The sequence below is a fragment of the Triticum urartu genome, chromosome 5 (assembly GCF_003073215.2).
Source record: "Triticum urartu cultivar G1812 chromosome 5, Tu2.1, whole genome shotgun sequence".
Lineage (NCBI taxonomy): Eukaryota > Viridiplantae > Streptophyta > Magnoliopsida > Poales > Poaceae > Triticum > Triticum urartu.
This window is the reverse complement of record NC_053026.1, coordinates 21,849,826-21,874,581: the sequence shown is the minus strand read 5'-3', so window position 1 is coordinate 21,874,581 and position 24,756 is coordinate 21,849,826. Positions and strand designations below refer to the sequence as shown.

The 24,756-nt window shown below is 46.7% G+C and overlaps 1 protein-coding gene, 1 long non-coding RNA gene and 1 pseudogene across 17 annotated transcripts; 2 read left to right on the top strand and 1 right to left on the bottom strand.

Annotated features, from left to right (window-relative positions):
• LOC125506664 overlaps positions 1-24,756 on the top strand; it is a 106,352-nt pseudogene that overhangs the window by 31,498 nt on the left and 50,098 nt on the right.
• On the top strand, positions 1,892-10,010 carry LOC125507308. Of its 16 annotated transcripts, none has more exons than XR_007282873.1 (9): positions 1,895-2,349; positions 2,892-2,956; positions 3,113-3,281; positions 3,785-3,895; positions 4,244-4,353; positions 4,804-6,404; positions 6,483-6,921; positions 7,014-7,080; positions 7,562-10,010. It is a non-coding gene; the product is annotated as an uncharacterized LOC125507308 (long non-coding RNA). The 16 variants fall into 16 exon arrangements; XR_007282869.1 differs by having other exon boundaries at positions 6,483-7,080; positions 7,562-7,719; positions 7,795-10,010; XR_007282870.1 differs by having other exon boundaries at positions 1,897-2,349; positions 6,483-6,631; positions 6,793-6,921; positions 7,014-10,010.
• LOC125507305 (ervatamin-B-like) lies at positions 12,750-14,368 on the bottom strand. Its single transcript, XM_048671927.1, has 3 exons — positions 13,866-14,368; positions 13,518-13,768; positions 12,750-13,298 (listed from the first exon to the last, which is right to left on the bottom strand). The coding sequence occupies exons 1-3, from the start codon at positions 14,341-14,343 to the stop codon at positions 12,954-12,956; spliced, it is 1,074 nt and encodes a 357-aa protein (XP_048527884.1). The 5' UTR covers positions 14,344-14,368; the 3' UTR covers positions 12,750-12,953.

Sequence of the window (24,756 nt, the reverse complement as noted above, 5' to 3'; positions counted from 1 at the left end):
CTCGGGAGAGGGAGAGGGAGGGGCTGGGGGGCGGCGCTCGGGAGAGGTAGGGAGAGGGAGGGGCTGGACGGCGGCGAGGGGCGGGGTTGGTATGGGCACAGGCGAGTAGAGGCCACCGGCTTTTAGCCGCGCCGTGCCCATGTGTACGCGTGCGAGGGAGGGGAGGCGTCGGCGCGCCGTCCCGTGACGCGCCACCCGTGAGGAATCAATGGCAAGGCTGACCGGCGGCAGCCTTGCCATTGATTCCCCGCGGGAACCAAGGCCGTTGGGGGAAGACGAGGCGCCGAGTCGCTGACGCGGCTGGCCCGCGGCTTTTTCGCGCCAAAACAGCTCGCCCCGGCGCCCTCGGGCGCCCCAACGCGCCGGGTTCGGCCTGGATCTGCCGGCGCTGTTTTCGGCCCAAGCCAGCAAAAATCAGGCTTCTGGAAACGCAACTAGGCTGTTTTTTCGACGCCGGCGCGAAAAAATCATCTGAGAAGGCCTTCCTACGCGCGGCTGGAGATGCCTAAGAGGCCAAAACCGATATCGAGAGAACCGATCCCAGCAGCGATGGAAACGAAGCCCTCCAATTCGCCCGCCGCCGCCGCCGATCGTGGCTGGGTGATTCTCGACGACTATGGGGACCTCAGTGACTCCCTCCGTGCCCAGGCTAACACCGTCGCGTACACGCGAACCTCCACCGGCCAGTGCATCCGCGCCTCTTTCCGGCTGGCGGCGCCGGCGAGAAACTCCACCCCTCTATGTCGGTTGTACGGACCTGCCTGGTTACGACGTGTTTGAGCTGCCGGAGCTCATCGCTGGCGGCCCACGGAGAGGCCATCCTCTTCAGGACGAGGGATGTGAGCGACCCGCACAGCTGTGGCCCATTTGAGCACTTCTTGTATCGCTGTCGCTGCTCCCGCATTGCTACCTTCCGATGCAATACGACAGAGACAGCCACCAGCGGCGAATGGCATCGGAGGGGACGGGCGTCCTCCGCGGTGGCGAGGACGAGCTCGTGGTGGCACGAGCTCTGTGTGCTGCGTCTTGGCACCGTCAACCACCTCGAGTGGAAGATCAAGCGGGTGCCGGCCGCCGGAGTGCCGGAATCGTGGCTCTCCGCCGCGGTCGTCCCCATCGCCGGCAGGTTCTTGTGCTGGGTGGACTACTATGTCGGCTTGGTGCTGTGCAACGTGTTGGACGCGAACCCCGTGCACCGTTATGTGCCGCTGCCGGCCACAGCTGCCGCGGTGCGGCCGCGAGACTACCACGATCGGGGGGTTTCCATCAAGCGAACCCGGACCCTCGGCGTCACGGCTGGTGGCGTGGTGAAGCTGGTGAGCATAGAGCCCTGGAGCAACTGCCATCGCTCCCGCTTCTCGTTCAGCGTCACCACCTGGACTCTCAATGTGGACGACGGCATGTCGTGGAAGGAGGACGGCGTGTTCTACTCGGACGAGCTCTGGGCGCTCCCGGGCAGCGAGCCCCTCCCACGCGTCTCGGCAGAGTACCCGGTCGTCAGCATAGACGAGCCCGACGTAGTCTGCCTCGTGCTGAGGAGCGAGAAGCGGCGCCTCATTGGCGTCGACGACGGCGACGGGCGGATCTGGATGATCGAGGTGGACACGAGGAGGAAGGCGCTGTGGTCCGTCGACCGATATGCCAGCAGAGGTGACGAGGATGGCGCGTCGATGACCAATTACTTCGGCATGAGTGGTTTCTTGCCCAGTGAGATCTCCAAGTACCTGCTGAATTAGCAGTAGTTCATCAAGCACCGTTATTTAAGTCATCTCTACTCCTAATGAAACAGTTGGTAGTCTTCATCGGTCAATTTTCATGTCATCATTTTCGTCTGGTTTTTTCCATAGATTTACCAAGTCCGTCCACCAACTCCCCTCCGTTGGTTTTACGGTCGCGACAGATCCGGTGGACTCCCTCTGTCCATCCCTCGCTAGCCCTACCTCGTCCCCTGTCTCCAGGGGCAGCCGCTGCATCTCGGTCCCCTCTCCCTCCGACATGGCCGCTCCCATCCACCGCCCACCCCCGCCGCCGCTGCCCTCACCCTCTCCCTGCCCAGGCCCCACATCAAGCAGCGGCCATGGCGTTCCCGGCCGCCGCGGTGCGTGATTCCCACCTCTACCTCTGCCTCGCCGTGGATGGGAAGGAGATCGGAATCCTCCATGGACGGACGCACTGATGGGGGTCTTGTCTGACGACGGAGGCGGATCACCAGGAGGAGTTGCCGTGAGACGACACCGACGGTCGGCTCCTTCTCCACAACAACACAACACCGACCGTGGGGACTCCCGTTCTTCCACCCTGACGGCCTCTCCTCCGGCGCCCCTGTTCTTCTTCCACTCCGGCACGATGGTAAGCCACCGGTTCCCTCCTCTACTCCACTCTACTTGCAATATCTTTAAGTTTCTATATCACCTAAAAAAGGCCGGTCTGAACCAGAGAAACACGTTTCAGTTCTGTAGGCTTTCAGTTTTTATAGCTTATCAACAAGTGCTAAATTAGCCCTGCTCTTGTCTATACCAGCTATTCCTACAAGGGTTCTTGACTTCTTGTATGTGCCAAATTTTGTGAAAAAAAAAACTGTTCTTGACACATCAATGTGTTTGCAGCTATTTACTTGATGAGACAAGGATGTGAAAGTGTTTGCAACTTGTCATGACATCAAAGCCTCTGCTGTACATGTGTCAAGGATGAGATTCACATGATAATTTGTTTTGTTTGGGCCTTATGCTGTACTGTATACAACTGAATTACTTTTTGTGTTTTATGATTTAGTCAGTAGCCAATCAATGTCAGTGATAATATGTATCTTGTGATTCTTTCTTCGTGTGCCGGTCATGGTTCCCTGATGCTGTTTATTGTGATTCCCTGACGAGGTTCCCTCACACACGCAGGTGCATGACAGAGCCGGCTGCATGTGGTGCGTGCGGGGGGATTCTTCTTCCACTCTGGCAATCTGGTAAGCCACCGGTTCCCTACCTGCTCTACTCTGCTCCACTGTTCTTGTACGAGTTTCAGTTTTTCAATGATTTTTTTATAACCTAAAAAAGTCAGCTCTGAACAAATGCGACGTGAGACTCACACTCAAATTTTCTGTGTTTTATTTATGATTTAGAGAGCAGCCAAGCAAGGTTATTGAGATATGTATCTTGCGATTCTTTGTGTGTCGGTTACGTCTGCGGGTACGGCTGCACGAGTTCATGTTTGTCATTCACACATGCAAATTGTGATGCCTGCTGCTTGCGACAGTTTCGCCCCTGTTCTTCTTCTACTCCGGCAAGATGGTAAGCCACAGGTTCCCTCCTCTGCCTTGCTCTGCTCTACTGTACTTGCAATGCCTTTTCTTGTTTCTATCACCTAAAAAAGGCATCAGAGAAACATGTTTCAGTTTTATAGGCCCTCAAGTGCTAAATTAGCTCTGATCTTGTCCATGTCAGTGATTCCTACAAGATTCTTGTATGTGCCATATTTTGTAAAAACTCTTCTTCACGGATCGGATTGTTTGCAGCTATTTACTTGACGATAGAATGATGAGATTCGCATCAAAGTGTTTGCAACTTTTGATGTGTCAAGGGTTCTTGACACATCAAGGCCTCTGCTGTACATATGTCAAGGATGAGATTCACATGATGATTTGTTTGGCCTTATGCTGTATACAACTGTTTTTTTTGCGTGTGTTATGATTTAGTCAGTAGCCAATTAATGTTAGTGATATATGTATCTTGTGATTCTTCGTGTGGCGGTCATGGTTCCCTGATGCGGTTTCGATTTGTGATTCCCTGGCGAGGTTTCCTCACACACACAGGTCCACAACAGAGCCGGCTACATGTTGTGTGTGTGCGCGCGGGGGGGGGGGGGGGGGGGGGGGGGGGGGTTCTCCTTCCACTCCGGCAATCTGGTAAGCCACCGGTTCCCTCCCTGGTCTACTCTGCTCCACTATTCTAATGGGTTGATTTTAGTGCTGACAAATAACTTATATTCCTGTATGTCTTCTATTTTCTCCTTAAAACTTATATTCCTGGTAGATCCACTAATAGTCAAAAAGGAGGATTATGATAATTGAGCAGACTGTTTCTTCTGAATTATTTGCTAATTTTGTTTTTGTTTTGACAAATAACTTTCTTACATTTACTGTGGTAAATATTCACATTGGTATATTGCAAAATGTCATGGTAAAGGAAAAAGTCCCTCCCTGATGAATCATTTCAGAGTTATCTAATTACGTATACAATGGACTTCTTTTCAGGATTCAAACTTGGTTCTGAAAAGCACACCACAGAGGTCACCGTGAAGAAGTCTGGAAGCCTGCTTATAAATTCTGGGATACAAGGATACTCCCTGCTAAAGACAACTCAGGTGTTTCTTTCACTAACTTGTCTTGGTCCTTTTGCCACCATTCCCAAAGAAACGGACCTTGTAGTTCCTGCTAAATTCTGGACTCTGCATATTTCTCCAACTCTGCTTGAGCTCTAATATGATAGGGATTTATAGGAGATTATTAAGTACGAAGGCATCTGTAGCCTTACCAGAAGTTTTTCCATGGTTGATGGGATATGAGACGGTCCTTGTAGAAGACCGTTGAAATAGGAATGGGCATGCTACAGCTATGTCAATATGTCATGTATTCATTCTTTTTGGGATCGAATGCAACATGTCAGCAGGCAGGAATTTTGTTAGATGTAGTGTCACATAAGCAAAATAATTTAATTAGTTTTAGCTGAAGCGGAACTGTTTTACTTTAGTATTACGGAAATAGGCTTCAGGTGCAAGTAATAAATATTGAATTCTCATCACTATCTATCTCAGTCTGGATTTGAAGGATTCGTGAGGGATCGCTACACCCTTCTTCCTGAAACAAGAGAAAGAATTGTAGCTACAGAAGTTACTGCTTGGTGGAGGTTTGGGCACTCTTCCCCATCTGCCTGAAATGTTCTCTTTTTGCACAATGCTGATGGTCATTCAACCCTTTTATTTATTGTCCATAGTAATTCTTCAATTCAAGGCGACAAATCAAGTGTCAGTATTACTATGATATTTTTAAGTTGGACTGTCGCTTGTTTGTCCAGTGGAGTAGCACTTCTATTGCTGTTGGTCTTGGACAAGCATAGTTCTTTTACACATACTGTTGCCAGTATCTTTTGGGTTTTCAAGCTAATATGAGCCATGTTACAAGTTATGTAGAGGAGCTCATGACAAATTATTAGCTTTTAAATTGCATGTCTACTCCAATACATGTCAAAGTACTACCTTTTATATGCCCACAGTGTATATTCCGCAGGCTGCACACATCTTAGAAACTTTCCGATGCTTGCTTACTACTCCCTCTGTCCCAAAATAAGTGTCTCAACTTTGTACTAACTTTAATATAAAGTTATATTAGAGTTGAGACACTTATTTTGGGACGGAGGGAATACAACTTTGTCTAAAAGCTTCCTTCCCTGTACTTTTGGCATAGCTTAGATTTTTGTTGTCACCTCTCTTGGGCATTAGGGGATATCCTACAGCTCAAAGCATTTCTGATCTGATCCTAATCCGCTTTTGGGCTTATGGATTTCTTAAAATTCGTTTACTTAAGAATACAGTTTCCGGTGTTTACTGAATATAACGTGCTTTCTTTTGCATACTTTTGGTAGTTTTTCCGAACGATTGATCACATAGATGGTTCTGGATGGCCAGATATATCCACTTAATACACTGTGCTAATAGATTTGCCTTATAGCACACTATCTATGCTAATAGTTTCGCCTTATAGTGCACTACCTGTGCTTAAATAGTTTTGTAGACATTTGAAGCCTCTTGGCTGACAAAGTTCAATCTACAAGGTGCATGATGAAGGATATGAAAGCTGTAGCAAAAGTACTTGCTGATGCTTCCAATGATTTAAGCTAATACTATAAAGCATTGCATCTAATACATATTCTTTATAAATAAATAAGATTTGGTATTTGGTTTAAAGTCCAAAGTTTGCTTGAAAGAAGTTTTGGAAGCTGATTTTTTTTTCTGTCATGTCTACTAGGAACAAAAAGGAAATGCCTACATGTCAAATCCTCATATGCAACACGGATGTCTTGTATTTATGGGATTGTTCTCATGTGATAGTTTTTCCTATGTAATATGAACTTATATAAAGGCACAAGATTGCTCTTCATTTTTTGCAGACCCAATAGAGGTGCATAGAGAAGAGACTTGATTAGTCTACACTATGTCTTGTTGATTGCAAATACCACTTTGACTCATCTCATCCCCTCGATTCATGCTTGTTTTCTTTATTTTGGCTATTGATCCATATATTGGATGCCCTCGGACGTAGCACAATGTCAATGCTGACATATGAGTTTTTTCTCTCAGCAGATGAGAGTCTGGAATGTTCCATCCAAATAGTTTAATCAGAAACTGCACTGGCAAAGGTGAGTGAGCACTAATCCATCATTATATGCCTGCTGATATGAGTTGCTCAAATGATTAAAATTGTGTTTGCGCTCCAGGTCTAGAGGATGTAGAGGAGCTCCAGTTTGATCCTAAGGATGGCATTGCTTTTTTTTCTTCTTATGCTCCAGTTTGCAGCAACATCTCCGACACCCTCTCGACGAATTGCAGGTAGATTGTAGCTGAGGATGCGGCGATGACCACCGAGGTATGCCCTTCTCTCCTTGCCCTTCATGCTGGCTTCAACAAGGCCGAAAGATCTTCAGTCTTTTACAAGGTCAACCCCGCCTTCCTTGCAATCAATCTGCTGGCGACAGTAGAAATTAACAGTCCTTTGTATGTGTTACTACATGGTGGATATACGTGCAGGACCGGAGTGCATGCTCGGTGGCAGAAGCATCAGGGTGCTCCACGCTCAACATCTTCTCAGCATAGCTGCTCGATCAGTAGTTTTGATTGATCTATTTGATAATTTAAGCCATCCAGTTGATGTTCTTGGTTCGCTCATGCTCTTTTCTTATGTTGTTGTTTAATCACTATTGGCTTGGATATTCTCTATAGCATCTCAACAATTCACTGCAATTGGCCAGGTTATTCTGTATATTTGATACTGTACGAGAGTAGCAGTCAGACTCAAAAAATCACAACATTCTGCAGGTACAGCAACCACTTGACGCCGAGCCTTGATCTCATTTTTATGAGTAGGTTATAAATTTTTAGTAACTAAATTCACATTAGTTTTTGAAGCACAAATTGATGTCTGTAAGTTATTTAGGATAACATTTTGCTCCATTTGGTAGATATATAACAAGATAATATAGAGGGATGTAGAGAGCTATTTTGTTTGTTAAAATAAACAGTGGAAACGGTTAGTTTTAATCAGATATGTTTGCTGAAATCCATTTGGATTTTTTTCTCTTTTCTTAGTTTGGTCGCACATGGATCAGCTTAGCGTGTCTACCTTTTTCACTAAAGTGTGGATATTTATGTATAGAGTAAAACGTGTCCATGCTATTTATTTTCCATAGTCATTGTTGCCTATACCATATTTACATTGCTGTCTTTATTGTCCTTATCTGATGATAGCCCATTGGGAAATGAAAGAAAGTGGGTTAAATACTTTGTTTCTTTATTTTAGGTCCAAATTTACATTGATTGTTTAGTGGTTCATCGAAATTCTTCTGCCTATGACTTTGAAATTGGCCAGTAAAAGCCAACATCCACCCTCTTCACAGCCGCAGTCAGGGATTCGTTCATTTTAGTGTGAGTAAGGATGGGAACATTGATCTATATATGGTAATATTTCATGCTGATTTCATTTCTCATTTCATTGATCATCCATGTTACTCCTTTGACAAATGATATTTATAGTACTTCTGGATGACAAAGACTTCGAGTTCTGTGTGAAGCTCCAAAAGGAATACCTATAAGATTCCTTCATCAACTTAGTAAGATTGCATATGCCCTTTGTGTTGCACAGGTCCAACGCCTCGCTCCTCTACTCATAGTGAAAAAAAACTTAGGTACTCTGAAATTTATCTTTTCTTCCCCTCACGCTTTGTTAGGTTAGATCAATAGTTTTATCTTATTGGACCTGTGCATTTTGAGAGTCCGAAATGGGAACATTAAATATACTTGGACCCTATCTTATTCTCATATCTGTAACTAGCTTTGCTTGTCATTTAGAAGGGACGACCTAAGGAGTAGAGAGATTCGAGACAATCAAAATCCTGCATATGTATGTTTACAGGCGTTTGATAATCCTACGCCAGGGCCACATATATAGGGACATTCAAAATTCTACACCAGGTTCACGTATATAGGGACATATTCAGCTGAGGTTCACGTATATACAAACCTGAAACTGTATGCTTCAAACCGGATGTGGCAGTAATCCACTCATCATGCAAAACAAAACAAAAATCTGTTACCTAGCATGTATTTGTTTGTACAGATGATGCAATGTACTACATTTTGTTTGCATAATACATCACCTAGCATGTATTTGTTATAATCGAGCACCGTGACGAATCTGTTATTTACCTTAGGAGGGTAAGAAAAAACACAATCAATGATATTATACATAATTCTAGACATTGTTTTAGAGTATGTTATAAAGTATATTTTTCTTCTAGTAAATGTTGGAAATGTCTATGTACTTTTTTCTCCCAATATGTTATGGTCATTTTCCTGCTATGCATATAAATTTCATGGCCAGCTTACCAACTGGTGGTTGGCGATCCTTTCTATCTTCTTCCTCGCCGGCTCGATAAATCTCTCGGTTTCCTTCTCCTACCACTCTTCCTCCCTTGTGCTCTGTAACTCGGCCATTGATGTGGCTGTTAGTAATAAGATGGTAATATTTGTTTTATAGAAATACTTGTTTTTTGCGGGTGTTTAGAAATACTTGTTAGTTGCACAGGTGTACCCTGCAAGGAATAATTTTACAATGGAAATGCATATCTGTTGAATTGATTAGTTGCACAGGTGTACCCTGCAAGGAATAATTTTACAATGGAAATGCATATCTGTTGAATTGATGACTAAACAAGTTTGCGGGCACATCTCTGAAAATACAAGCAAATACAGACATAGATTTAAGGGTTCTCATTCATTTAAATCTCAATGTTGAGAGAAGCCGATCTTTGGATATGAGTATTTTCTTCCCTGTTTGCGTGATTGTTTAATTGAATGGATAACTATGTCTCCTGAATATTGTCCCATATAATTGTTTTAAATCTACCGAATTAGTTCTCTAAATCAGTTGATATTTTGCAAAGCTTCAAGCTTTAGTTTTTGCACTTCATGACATCAATTGTCTGTGCAGATTCAAGATTTATTTCTGTACTGGATGATAGCAGTGATTAGTGGATTACTGTCACATGCTGCTGTTGTCATCCATATCTCCTCAGGTGCCTTAGGTTTGTGATGCGAAAGTTGTTGTACATATGTAAATTGTTCTGTTCTTCTTTCGCCAAAACATTAATAAGCCCGCGATACACTTTGCTTCTTTTTTATCTAATGTCTATTTGTAGACTAAGTGTTTTATTTATGATAGTGGATTTCTGGCGTACATGTGAATATCTCATGTATATACAATCAGTACATTCACCTGAACGAGAATGTTAGCAAGCAGAGCGGGGTTGCGTCTTGTCCTTCTAGCATCGAAGGTCCGGTGCACCCATGTGTGTGCCTTTGCTGGTTTCTGACTGTCACAAAGAAGTCAGAGCTGTGGGCGGCGAGGCCACTGCGGCAACAATGGCTATGAGGACAGTTTTCAGCAAGCGGTGCTCCCCGAATGTTGCGTTGAACTACGTCGTTGCATGGCTTGCAACCTTCTCCTATAAAGCCCGTATGCAAAATCGAAACTGTCATGTCCTCGGTGTTGTGCTCGACTATTCATTGTTGCTTTGTGGCTCCGTGCTTCCTCTCCACAGTTATATCGTTTTTTGTGATGTAATCTTATTAGTGGTTGGGTCATCCATGCGAGCCCCTTCTGAAGTTTGTAGTCTAGGTTAGATACATCCGTATGTAGACAAATTGAAGACAAATAATATGGAAAGGAGGGAGTATATTATTTGACTCAAGCACTCACAACCAACGCACTACACTCATGCACGTGAAATACAATCGTATTTTGATCAATATCCCTGTGTAAGTTTGTTGTTCGGAAGCAATCACGTATGAATTGAAGAGAGGTGAATACTTGATCTTCATGAGATCTTTTTCTCTAAAAAAATGATATATTCGATTTTTTCTTCCCATTGCATTGGGTGTTTTAGAGTTTTCTACTGACACCAGGTTCATGGCATTGTAAAAGAAGTATTGATTTAAGATAAACCAAACTTTTTCTATTTACAATCAACTTATTATTGAAGGTTGCATCGATGATGTTATTATTGCTAAAATTAAGATGTGCATTACAAGTCTAAGCCATTGTAAGCTTTGTGTACCTTGTACTATTTAATCATGGATGGCATATATTTGGTGGCGAGCGATACGGCTGGTTAAAGACACGAAGATTGCCGAGAAGGAAAGAAGTGGAATAGAGTTTCTATTTGTCGCTGTATGATGGAGAATAGATGCCACCATGCTTATAATATTTATTGTTATTATTCTATGGCAATGCACAAGCATTTGACATGTGCCCGTAGCAACGCACGGGCATTCTACTAGTCAGAGTTTAGTGCTTCTCCATAGTCCATATCCACACTTGCGCGACACATCTTAGGGCATACTTTGCTCCCTCAAACCATCCCAAGTGTTTATCACGAATTGCCTATGCAAATACATATATATGCATAATTATCATTCTTGCTTCTTGGTCGAGTAGCTTGGCTGCCATGAATCATACAACATTTCATCTCAAAGATAACCAAATGATTGCTCAATGATGTCTCGCAAGACTCAAGATGGCAACGGGGACGAAACCCACCGGGCTTTGCTTGCCCAAACCCATCCCCACGAGAAAATCGCAAACCCGTCCCCGTTCCCATCAATGTGCGCGGGGTTAAATTTTTGCTCGTACCCTAAACCCATCGGGTTTTCAAAACCCACGGGAAACCCGTCCCCACGAGCAGTCAATGAAAACAACAACATTTGGAAGAAAAACAGGAGCATATTACAGCAGCAGGCGACGGCTGGGTGACCTAGGTTTAGGTTTAGGTGTCGTGTTGTGCGGGAGAGAGAGTCCTAAAGAGCGAGCAACACTGCAGCGACCGAGTGAGGGGTTGGTTTGTACTCCAGGGCCTTGATGCTGTGGGGCTTGGCTCCTCGGGCACTGTGGCTTTGGGCCACTTGAGTCAATATGGATCGGTGCGTGCTGAATAATGTATTTTGATGGGTTTTGTCGGGTTTCGGGTTCGGGTAGTACTCAAACGGGTTTAAACCCGCGAAACATGTCGGGTTTAATAATATACCCACGAGCAGCCCCGCGGGGATAGAAAGTCGCTCATCCCCGTCCCCTAATAGGGTAAACCCGCGGGGACGCGGGTTTCGGGGCCCCATTGCCATCTTGACGCAAGACAAAAGACAACTTCCTTCATGCCAACTAGTTTAGCATATGGAATTTAGGTACAAGGTATAGCCTTTTAGCGTAATCCTTTTATTTAGAACTAAAGAAAACATGATCTTTTGTCTTGCAAGTACAGCTTGACCTCCTTTGTATATGTGACGCTAGGTGGACCAAACCAAAAATCGATCGGGTGCCTCCGATCGGAGCACAATCGTTGGGGGAGGAGACTTTATCTCCCCCATTTTCTCTCGGTTAACAACAATCTGAGATCAATTCCAACATGGTTGTCACTTAGATGGAGCTGGATAACTGGTTATATTTGAAGAAGTCCTCATGATAGTATTTTGCTAAATTTACAACAACATGGCCATTACATTTTTCAAATTGATATTCAAAACTATGAGGGGATATTTCGATAATGTCACTACACATATGGAAACTAGCCACAACAAATCAGACAGATTTGGTATGTCTATCTTGTGACCCGCCCAAATATTTGCAGACATTCAGCCATCTCAGACGGCCTAGTCGAGTGAGCCGTCTATGATCAATGCTCCACCTATTCTCGGCGGCTGAATTTCCTCATCATCATAGATGGACAACCTATATTTGATGGATCATCAAGCCGTCTTGATTACTGTGCTCGGATTAGAGTTATAACCATCGCATATAAAGCTTATTATCCATGAAGACTCTTGCCGGCCTATATGATCTGTGTTAGTCACTATATATTCTCTCCCTCATTTTCTGCTTCCCCGACGTCAATTAGAGCTCGGTGGCGTGGACTTGAGCTCCACCGTGAAGAATCCATGCATGGAGCAATATGTCTCCAACTTAAGGTCAGCACCCAGAGTACATCCACAGCATGCGCACCTCGGTCACCATCGGTCATGGAGGATGAGAAACTCACTGGAGGAGGATTAGGAGGAGGAGTCGCAACAGAATCTTCGGTAGGGGCGGAGGAGTGCGCTTCCAGCAAGGATGACTTGCACGCGGGAGAGGAGTACTAGAAATAGACCAGGTGGAGGGAACCGATCGATCCATTCCATCGTCATTCAGTTGAAAATGCACTTACCTCTTTTCTCTATCTAGTAGCATTATTTCATTCAGTTTGAATATACATACGTTGAAGGTTTCAGTTCATCAAGAAGTTGACATTCAGGCCGTTCATATAACATATATATTGAGTTTTCAGTCAACTTTTGCTTCCCATTTGAGCTGACGCTGGCTCCATGTTTGACTATTTCAAACATGGGATCATGTCATGGTGAAATGTGACAGATTTGTCGAAGAAAGGTTATACTTTACCGAGTACACTCAACGAGCAATCATATTATTGAGTACATTAAATTTTGCATTATCACAACGGTACCATAAGGATACAATACTACACACACACACACATCCATCGACCATTCTTATTTCTTAACCGTCTGTGCACCGAATGATGCAGTTAACATAAGCAAATATTGCGCACAAAAGCCCTACGTGCGTAGGCATGGCGGTGGGGCGTGGGTCAAGCTGTTGGGTAGAAGGGCGAGGTGGCGAGGCCACAGGTGCCCGTGGGCCAGTAGACGTCCTTGGCGAGGTAGATGTATCCCTGGTCACCCCAGTCGTTGCTCCATGAGTTCTTGGCTATCCAAAACTTCTCACCGAACTTCTCGCAGTAGCCGACGATGGTGACGGCGTGGTTCACCCTCCCGGCCTCGGCAGAGCAGGGGCCTTTGTAGATGCCGCTGGAGTAGAACTGGAAATCCCACGTGCTGGCGTCTATGTACACCGTCACAGGTTGCTGCGCCACGGCCAGCGCCAGCTGCCGCTCGTCGTTGGGCGGCACGGACTTGAACCCCGTGACGGATGCCTGGAAGGTTTTCACTTTCAGTTTCAGAAAAATTTCAGCACCACACGGTTTGTGTTTCGGCCAAAAGGCCGAAATGTTCACTCGAATTCAATTTAATATTTGAATTTATGTGTACTAATGAGATTGCTGAAATATTTTGGCCGAAAGGTAAATATTTCAGTGACCGGTGAAATAAATGAAATTCAGTAAATTTCATCGAAATCTCTCTGAAAGTGAAACCTGGTGGTCGAAGAGCAGCTTGTCCACGTCGCAGCTGCCGGAATAGCCGCTGTACGGGTACCTCTCCTCCGATGTGATGCCACCATGGGACGCCAAGAGGCCCAACGCGGTGTCGGAGCGGCCGCCGCTGCAGCCGCTACTTCCGGTGTCACAGTCCACAAGCTGCTGCTCCGAGAGCGACACCAGCTCACCGGTCCTGATCTTGTTCATGCCCTCGATGGCCGCCACCGCCGCGAACGCCCAGCATGACACTGGCACCATGTACGGACGTACCACATGTCCATTATACTCAGCTAAAAGAATGGACTGATCAACACGTATATGCAAACATATAACGTCGTGACTTACAGCAAGTGCCCTGAAATTTGACGCCGGTGACGGCGCCGTGGGAGCGCCAGTCGACGCAGCATGACTTCCGGGAGTCCTCGTAGGGGAGGTAGGTGGGAGCTTCTGGGATGAAGCCGGTATTGTTGGACCCTGTGAACTGCTCGGCGACCTCGCTGGGGTTGAGGTCGCCGAACCTGTTCATGCCGACGGTGACCGTGGTGATGGTCTGGGGCCCGAACCCACCGACAACGGCATTGACCGATGTCTGGCTGGCGAAAGCGCCGATGGAGTTGGTGTTCTGCTTGAAGATCTGGAACCGCTTCTCCTTCTCCTCGGGGCCAGAGTAGCGCTTCGAGTACTTGGTCATCCACCTGGACCACTTGGCCCTCATCTCCGACTCCGGCAGCTCCCACGGCGCCGGGTTGGCCGCCGGTAGTGATGCCTGCAGAAGGCATGCCATGCCCAAGAGTAGGACAAGGCAAGGCATGGAAGAAGCCATGTTGTGCTTGTTTAACTTGGGCTGCTGTGTGGAAATGCATGCACCGGAACTAATGTTTATATAGGCGCCTTGGGGATCTATGCGTGGTCATGCACGTCATGAGCTGTTGGTGCATGATGCACATGATCCAAAATTGAGCAAGACTTTGGGTCACGAAGGTGTGTGATGAGTTTCTTGGTGAATTGGTCGACAGCAAGTACTCAGTCGGATGGTTCAATTAACTAGCTACAAACTTGATACAATTTTAGGGATTTCACTACAAAATCGTACCTTAGATATTTAGCATGGCAAATCAAATGATTTTTATAGAAAATTTAGTTGTCGCGAGGATGGAAATTTCGTTCAGTCCTTGTCATGTTAAATTTTTTAATGTTATAACCGAACACTGAAAACTCATCAAAGTAAATTTGCTTCTATCTCATTAGACTAGGTACCTTAGTTCTGAAAATTCTGTTATTCCCAAACATCTAGATATGACCCAAGCTGCAAGAATGATTATCAAAAGAACCCTAATTTCTTCTTCAAGTCAGGAAACGCTTGATTCCTGCCTCTTTGAGGGCAAGCAAAATTTCATCGCCGGTGTTGGCAGCGGCGACCACGCCGGCGATCCCGGGGATCGGGATCAGGGCGGCTCGGGAGGCGCGTTTGAACTCTTTATTGGGCCGAGATGGGCGGATTCTGCAAGAAAAAATGCCGCAGCCTGTTGGGCCGAAGATAGTTGGGTATGAGGCCCAGGCTATTCCGGTACCCACGGTCCTTGCGTGCGCAGACACATGCAGTGATCAAGAGGATCAATCTACGTCTGTCTCGCTACTTCTGCCTAGGGTTCGCAGGTGTGGGAGGCCGGGGTTTCGTGTCTGCGGCTCTGGACGTGCGCGGCGCATTGCTCCGCTCACTGCAATTGCAGGTCGCGGGGCGGGGGGTCCTACGGGGAAGAACCCACCTCTGGCCGTGGTTGTGAACGGGCGCGGCGGGACTGCTGCGCCGCCGCCTACAGCTTCTGGGCGGGGCGCCACGGGTTCTTCAGTGGGGGCCGGGGCGCCGCAGGGCATGTTGGGCCGCGGTGGTGGCCACCACAGCGTCCGGCCTTTTGTGCCGGCTGTGGGTCGTGGCGGACCGCCTGCTCCCAGGCCGCCGGCGCCAGCAGCAACTCAGGACGGGGCCCTGGCTGCGCCTGCTACAGCGGGGCGGGGCCGGGCGCAAGGTCTGAGGCCGCCTCCGCCTAGACCAGCTATAGGCGCTGCGCCACCGCCTCATCTAGTTACGCGGCCACCGCAGAAGCGGCCTGGCCCGGTGCATGCACAGACTCCGCCGCCTCAGTCTGGAGCTAGAGGAGCGGGAGTGCCCCGTGGACCAGCCAACGGTGGAGCTAACGGACCGCCGCGGGGTCAATGGGGAGACGACGGTCATGATTTTTATGGTGAAGGTATACACCGAGGTTCGTCGTCCACAGGTGGTGGACGTGGTCATGCTTGGAAAAGTGACGGCACAACTGACAGACCTTTTTATGGTCCCCCGGGTGGCTTTGTTGAAGGGGCATCAGGCCCTAACCACCGGCAGCATGGTGGCTACCGTGGTCATCGTGGTCGAGGTGGCCGGTGCCGGTAACGTCATCCTCCTCCGCCTGTCGTCCTTGAGCAGACGGATGCCACGGAGGCGCCCGATCCTGGTCAGACGCCGGATTTGTCAGATCACGCTATGGAGGTGGTCACAGAGCTGGCAACAGCTGTTGCCACAGCGTCGGGGTCGGTTGATAATGCAGACAAGGCAGAGTCAGATAGAGCATCCAAGTGCGCACGCAAGAAGGAGAAGATGCTATGCTATCGTTGTGGTGAGAAGGGCCACTTTATTGCAGATTGCGTAACTGAGCTTTGTGATACTTGCAGCAAGCCGGCACATGGTACGGGGGAGTGTCCTATCTTGCGTGATCGGATGCCCACTATTTCTATATATGGTGTGTATTGTGCTGAGCTGATGTTCTTTGAGTCCCCTAGTGCGTGAGAGATCCCAGAGGAGACTCTGTGCATGACTACTGGAATTGTGAAAGTGACCAAATGTGATGTATCCGAGTCTCAGATTGTGCAGAGGCTTATGGAGTTAGTTCCAGGTGACTACCAGTGGGAGTTTATCAGTATTGAGGGTAATATGTATAAGGTTGACTTCCCATCTGTTCAGGATTTGCAAAGACTTTTGAGTTTCAGGTTGGGCCGTGTGCCTGGCACAGAGTGTATTCTGGAGTTCCATGAGTGGAAGAAGGTTGAGCCAAAGGGCAAGCCTCTTACTCGGGTGTGGTTACGTTTCTCTGGAGCTCCCTCGAAGCCGATGCAGGACGCTGATGTCGTTGCTAGCTTGGGTGTTTTGGTAGGGAAGACTGAGCGAGTGGATATGGCCTTTACCCGAGCTCACGGGGTGGCTCGTCTGTTGGTGAGTGTTCGGGATATTGAGTTTGTGCCTAATGTGGTTATGTGGACATATCGGGGCGAAATGTTCCCACTTGAGATTGAGTTTGAGGATTCTGAGCTTTTCGCTGACGCCATCAATGGGACTGATACAGACATGCACGAGGGAGATGATAGTTCTACGGCCAAGGAGGCGCCCGGAGCTGAGGTTGGACGTGAGATGTCCAACGCTTCGAGGCCCGCTGCTCAGAAAACCGTGGACGAGATATCATCCTCCCCCTCAGTGCCGATGAACACGCTGAGATTTGGGTGGTTTGAGCCAGCTTCTGCACCTCCCAGACTTTGGAGTGACCGGGTGGAGGACGATGATGAGCTGGAGTATACGTTCCCTCCGCTGGTTTCTACCGCTGCTGAGGATCTGGTGCTCGCGGTAACGGAGGTGGCTTTCTCTCTGGTAGACTCGGCCGATGGAGGGGGGAAGGAGTCTGGGCAGGTGGCCTCTCTTTCTCCCACTCTAACCGTGGCCTCTCCGACGGCAGTGGTTGAGCCTAGGGGAGGGGGCTATGGTCAGGTGGCTGCGGCTCCCTCCTCTCCTCAGGTGGCCTTGGTGGCCGCACAGACCGGGGCGCCTGTGACGCCTCCCAGCCAGAGGGTCGGGACGGGTGGGGAGTTCGGGCAGGAGGCCCACAAACTCCTCTCCCCCGACGCACTTGAGCCCCATGGCGTCGGTTCCAGGCAGATATCGGTGGGGCATACGGGCAGGGCAGGAGGCCTTCATGTCTGTAGGCCCACTCGGGAGGAAGTGATCGCGTTCGGAGGGATTTCGGATCCAGCATCTGAGGGACGGCGGATGAGTCGCCGGCTCCAGGATTTTCCGGAGGTTGACGACATGCAGCAGAGGTGCGCTATGCGGGCGGCCAAGCTTCGTGACATTGAAGTCACTACTGGTATGTCTGTCAACGTATCTAATTCAATTTTACATTATTCAAATGCGGAGATTATTCATAATGCAAACCAACTAGGAGTTTCACTGGAGAGTAATGATAGTGAAATATCCAATTCGGTCAATGATCTCCTAGATTTGGAGGCGGAGCGTGCCTTAGAGACAATTCGAAACCTGCGGTAAAACCCATGAACGATGCAGAGTTTGATGCGTTAGGGGTTAGAGTGCTCGATAATCTTTGTGCGGATCTTGCACCATCCAATCCTGAGTCCGAGGAAGAGGATGCAACTCTAGAGGAGGATATAGCTAGACCCAATGTGCCCGGTTATGAGGACCGGATGGAGGGGGAAAAGTAGACCCAAACGCAAGTGGAAGTGGAAGATTTACCCCACTTCTGCGGTTCGCCGGAGTGCTAGGATTCAGACTACCAAAAAGTTTCATGATGAAATATGAAAGGAATCTTTTGGAACAACAGAGGTCTGAAAGACTTGGCTAAAAGAAGGTTTCTTGCTGAGGCATCTTTAGAGCATCGTTTAGATTTTATTGCTCTCTCGGAAACTGGACGTGAGAACTTTGCGCCCCAGTTTCTTACCTCTCTTGTGGGCGGTGTTGACTTCGATTGGCATTGCCTTCCTCCGTGAGGAAGATCGGGTGGGATCTTGCTTGGTGTGAGATGCGACTCGCTAGAAGTCCGCAGCGTAGTGATGGGTGACTTTGCGGTTAAGTTTCGAGTCAGGTCTAAAACTGATGGTTTCAACTGGGCTTTGGTGGCGGTATATGGTGCCGCACAGCCCGAGCTAAAACCGGAGTTTTTGGCGGACCTTGTTCGAATCTGTGGGTCTGAGCAGCTTCCAATTTTGGTTGGGGGTGACTTCAATATCATTAGGAGGAGAGAGGAGAAGAACAACGATAATTTTGACGGCAGGTGGTCGTTTATGTTCAATACCATTATTGAAAGTTTGGATCTGAGGGAGATAGAGCTTTCTGGTAGAAAGTTTACCTGGGCTAATGCTATGCCAAACCCGACGTATGAAAAGCTTGATCGAGTTCTCGCGAGCGTTGAGTGGGAACATATGTACCCTCTCGTAACGGTACAAGCCCTCTCGCGTGGAATATCCGATCACACTCCTTTGTTTGTGGACTCGGGGAAGCCGAACCACATGGGAAACAAAAATACCTTTTCTTTCGAGATGGCCTGGTTTGAACGCGAAGGTTTCTTGGACCTGATTGCCAGGGAATGGGCTAAGGGTGCAGGAGGTAGGACTTCGGTCGAGCGTTGGCAGAATAAGATTAGGCATTTGAGAAGTTCCTTAAGGGGGTGGGCTAAACACCTTAGTGGGGTGTATAAGATTGAAAAGGACAAGCTCCTTTCTCTTATTCAGACCCTTGACATACAGGCTGAATCCACGATGTTGCAGCCAGCAGAGCTTCAGGTTAAAATCAAGGCGGAGAAGAGGTCGAAAGAACTTCTCCTCGAAGAAAAATTGAAGTGGGCATTTCGGGCTAAGGTCGGCAAAGTTGTCCAGGGGGACGCGAATACCCAATTCTTCCACTTAATTGCTAATGGAAAACATAGAAAGAAGAGAATCTTTCAGCTTGAGCAAGACGAAGGTACCATTTTAGGACAGGACAACCTAAAAACTTATATAACCGAATATTACAAGCAGTTATTTGGACCTCCCGAGGATAGCTATGTGTCCCTCGATGAGTCCAGGATTGAGGATGTACCTCAATTATCGGCTGCCGAGAATGATATTTTGGTTGCCCCGTTCTCAGAGAAGGAGGTGTTTGATGCTATTGCACAGATGAAAAACAATAAGGCTCCCAGACCGGATGGTTTCCCGGCTGAGTTTTACAAAAAGTGTTGGCACATTATTAAGGGGGATTTGTTAGCTATGTTCCATGATCTGTTCTCTGGACAACTTCATTTATTTCACTTGAATTTTGGAACTATCACATTGCTTCCTAAGAAAACAGATGCTGTGAGAATAGAGCAGTTCAGGCCGATCTGCCTTCTTAATGTTAGTTTCAAAATCTTCACCAAGGTCGGGACTAATAGGCTTACACATATTGCGCATTCTGTGGTGCAACAGTCTCAAACTGCTTTCATGCCGGATAGAAACATCCTTGAAGGGGTGGTTGTCCTTCATGAAACGCTCCATGAAATCCATTCTAAAAAACTAGATGGAGTAGTTTTTAAGGTGGATTTCGAGAAAGCGTACGATAAAGTCAAATGGCCATTCCTCCAACAGGCATTGCGTATGAAAGGTTTCGATGAAGCCTGGCGCCGCCAGGTTAAATCGTTTACACAAAAAGGAAGTGTTGGAATTAAGGTGAATGACGATATTGGTCATTACTTCCAGACACATAAAGGCCTAAGACAAGGAGATCCGATGTCCCCTATCCTGTTTAACATCGTGGTTGATATGTTAGCACTTATGATAGGAAGGGCTAAGGAGAATGGTCAAGTAGGTGGCTTAGTACCTCATCTTGTTGATGAAGGTGTATCCATTCTTCAGTACGCTGATGATACACTCATCTTTATGGAGCATGATTTGGCCAAGGCGAGAAATATGAAGATGATGTTATGCCTTTTCGAACAATTGACCGGGCTTAAGATTAACTTTCACAAGAGTGAGTTGTTCTGCTTTGGTAGAGCCAAGGAAGAATAAGAGGCTTATAGGCAATTGTTTGGGTGTGATTTGGGGGCGTTACCTTTTTCTTACCTAGGTATACCAATCCACCACAGTAAGCTGACAAACCGAGAATGGAAATGCATCGAAGACCGATTTGAAAAGAAACTGAGTTGCTGGAAGGGCAAGCTCATGTCATACGGAGGCCGACTAATTTTGATTAATTCGGTGCTCACGAGTATGCCTATGTTTCTTTTATCGTTCTTTGAAGTCCCAGTTGGAGTCAGGAAAATACTGGACTTTTATCGATCGTGTTTCTTCTGGCAGGGTAATGAACTAAAAAGAAAGTACCGGCTAGCTAAATGGGATATTATCTGTAGACCGAAAGACCAAGGGGGGCTTGGTATTGAGAATCTCGAAGTTAAGAACAGATGCCTTCTTAGTAAGTGGCCGTGGAAGCTATCCCATGAGACTGATGCCACGTGGGCACAAATACTTCGTAGCAAGTACCTTCATACCAAAACTTTGTCACAAGTTTCAGTTAGGCCGACTGACTCACCTTTCTGGAAACGACTCATGAAAGTCAAATAATCCTTGTTTAATAGGGCAAAGTTTATTATTGGCAACGGTGCTAGTACACGGTTCTGGGAGGATACTTGGCTCAGATAGACACCCTTGGCCATTCAATACCCGTCTTTATATCGTATTGTTCAACGTCGTGAGGTGTTCGTTGCAACGATATTTCAATCTATCCCCCTTAATATTCAGTTTAGACGGTCGCTAGCGGGCAATCGTTGGGAAGAATGGTTCCGTCTAGTTAGGAGGCTGATGGAGGTTCAGCTTTCCCAACAACCCAATGAATTACGCTGGAAGCTAACTAGGTCTGGAGTATTCATAGTTAAATCAATGTATATTGATGTTATCAATTCGAGCTTCATTCCTACCTCCAAGCATGTTTGTGAAGGAAATATGCCCTAGAGGCAATAATAAAGCTATTATTTATTTCCTTATATCATGATAAATGTTTATTATTCATGCTAGAATTGTATTAACCGGAAACATAATACATGTGTGAATACATAGACAAATAGAGTGTCACTAGTATGCCTCTACTTGACTAGCTCGTTGATCAAAGATGGTTATGTTTCCTAACCATAGACATGAGTTGTCATTTGATTAACGGGATCACATCATTAGGAGAATGATGTGATTGACTTGACCCATTCCGTTAGCATAGCACTTGATCGTTTAGTTTGTTGCTATTGCTTTCTTCATGACTTATACATGTTCCTATGACTATGAGATTATGCAACTCCCGTTTACCGGAGGAATACTTTGTGTGCCACCAAACATCACAACGTAACTGGGTGATTATAAAGGTGCTCTACAGGTGTCTCCGAAGGTACTTGTTGGGTTGGCGTATTTCGAGATTAGGATTTGTCACTCCGATTGTCGGAGAGGTATATCTGGGCCCTCTCGGTAATGCACATCACATAAGCCTTGCAAGCATTGCAACTAATGAGTTAGTTGCAGGATGATGTATTACGGAACGAGTAAAGAGACTTGCTGGTAACGAGATTGAACTAGGTATTGAGATACCGACGATCGAATCTCGGGCAAGTAACATACCGATGACAAAGGGAACAATGTATGTTGTTATGCGGTCTGACCGATAAAAGATCTTCGTAGAATATGTGGGAGCCAATATGAGCATCCAGGTTCCGCTATTGGTTATTGACCGGAGACGTGTCTCGGTCATGTCTACATTGTTCTCGAACCCGTAGGGTCCGCACGCTTAACGTTACGATGATAGTTTCATTATGAGTTTATATATTTTGATGTACCGAAGGTTGTTCGGAGTCCCGGATATGATCACGGACATGACGAGGAGTCTCGAAATGGTCGAGACATAAAGATCAATATATTGGACGGCTATATTCGGACACCGGAAGTGTTTCGGGTGATTTCAGAGAAAACCGGAGTGCCAGAAGGGTTACCGGAACCCCCCGGGGAAGTATTGGGCCTTAGTGGGCCTGAGGGGAGAGAGAGGGCAGCAGCCCAGGAGGTGGCGCGCCCCCTCCCATGGGGAGTCCGAATTGGACTAGGGGAGGGGGGCGCGGCCCCTCTTTCCCTCTCCCTCTCTTTCCTTCCCCCTTCCCTCTTCCTAGTTGGACTAGGAAAGGGGAGTCCTACTCCTACTAGGAGGAGGACTCCCCCCTCCTTGGCGCGCCTCAAGGGCCGGCCAGCCTCCCCCCTTGCTCCTTTATATACAGGGGCAGGGGGGCACCTCTAGACACACAAGTTGATCTTCGTGATCGTTCTCTTAGCCGTGTGTGGTGCCCCCCTCCACCATAATCCTCGATAATATTGTAGCGGTGCTTAGGCGAAGCCCTGCGACGGTAGAACATCAAGATCGTCACCACGCCGTCGTGCTGACGGAACTCTTCCCCGACACTTTGCTGGATCGGAGTCTGGGGATCGTCATCGAGCTGAACGTGTGCTAGAACTCGAAGGTGCCGTAGTTTCGGTGCTTGATCGGTCGGGCCGTGAAGACGTACGACTACATCAACCGCGTTGTGCTAACGCTTCCGCTTCTGGTCTACGAGGGTACATAGACAACTCTCCCCTCTCGTTGCTATGCATCACCATGATCTTGCGTGTGCGTAGGAATTTTTTTGAAATTACTACGTTCCCTAACAGTTTGGGCTGTCAAAGTTCCTTTGAAAATAAAAGTGTTTATGTGGTTTGTCCACAAACAAGTCATTTTAACCAAGGACAACCTGACAAAGCGTAATTGGACAGGATCTACTAGGTGTAGTTTCTGTGATCGGGATGAGACAATTAAACACCTGTTTCTTGATTGCCCGCTGGCCAAAGTTCTTTGGCGTACCGTCCACATTGCTTTCAATATTACTCCACCGAATTCTGTTAACATGTTATTTGGGACATGGCTTAATGGGATTGAGCCTGACTTAGAGAGACATATTCGTGTGGGAGTATGCGCTTTGCTGTGGACTATCTGGAATTGCAGAAATGATTTGGTTTTTAACAAAACATCACGATTTCATTTTGTGCAGGTTATCTTCCGAGCCACTGCATTGATCCGTTCGTGGTCGCTACTCACTCCGATGGAGGCCAGGGAGCATTTGGTTACTGGGTCTATCCGCTAGGAGATGGTAGCTCGGAATATCTTCAACCGGTTTGGATGGCAGTCATGTAATGGGATAGGCAATTAGTTTACCTATCTCGCTTTAGCCAGCCGGTTGTGGCGTCCCTGATTTGGCTAGTTTGTATTTCTAGCCTATTTGGCTCTGAGTGAGCTTTTGTTTTAGTTGGAGACTTTGAGACCTTGTTACAACCTTATTTATTTAATAAGATGGCCGTATGCATCGTTTTGATGCAAAGGCCGGGGTGACCCTTTTTAAAAAAAATTTAATTTCTCAGAAAAGGGGTAAATCCAATAAAGATGATGAAGAGTCTCCACTTGAGTACAACACCGGGCCAGGGCAGCACAACTATAATCTTGCAATACAAAATTATTTCTATGCAGCAGATTTCTTCTATTGAATTTATCATTAAGAACTGGCAAGAAGAAGACTTAATGCTTGGCCTGGCATGAACTTTCCCAAATCTATAGCGGGGAGATGTTGGCTGATAACCAATCATAACTTTCTATACTACTTTCATAGAGGAGAACTTCTCATTCCCCCAAAAGTAGCTCCATGTGTCCAAGGAGATTTAGTTTTCCTGGCCATGGAGGGTGGCACATATTTCTTCCACTTGGGTAAATTATTAAATTACTAGAAGGCATGTAAAGATAAGGGCAAATGGAAAAGCTGCTCTAAAGACTCTTTGTGAATAACTTTCTCTCCTTGGCAGAGGAGATGAGGTGAGGGAACTTGAAATGGAGGCACTCATCAAATCACTGGTCTATCCACAGCAGAATACTTTTACCATCTCCTGAATTCCATGGACTTATAAGCATCCAATAGCTTGAGGTTAGCCTTACAACAAAAAGATCCTCCCATATGATTTCCAGGAACAATGTCATGGTTGTACTAAGAATTCCTGACCAACTTGAACCAAGGGATATCAAACATGTTAAAGCACTTGCACAATTCTTAACCAGCAAAGTGTTGTTTTGAACACTTTTTTTATGGAACGCAGCTTGGCTGCCTTCATTGTGATTACTAGAAATAAAAGATCACATGATGGGTAACAAGGAAATTAAAAATGAGATGGGGGTGGGGGTATAGATACAGTTAATTACACGATGTCCAAACAACACATGAGGAAGATGGGTAAATAATATAGAATTGTTTTCACCATGGGCAAGTTGGCACCATATGTGAAGTAACAACAAGTAACAAGAAATTATCCTAGGTTTTGTTAGGATTTGTTTGGAGCAAACAATAAACAAATGGTAAACACAAAAAAA

Excerpts from the sequence above, each read along its gene's own strand:
- LOC125507305 (XM_048671927.1), bottom strand. The coding sequence starts at position 14,343 with ATGGCTTCTTCCATGCCTTGCCTTGTCCTACTCTTGGGCATGGCATGC. Across the intron at positions 13,769-13,865 it reads CAAATTTCAGGGCACTTGCT|TGTCATGCTGGGCGTTCGCG; the intron begins GTAAGTCACGAC and ends ACATGGTGCCAG. Across the intron at positions 13,299-13,517 it reads AGCTGCTCTTCGACCACCAG|GCATCCGTCACGGGGTTCAA; the intron begins GTTTCACTTTCA and ends AAAACCTTCCAG.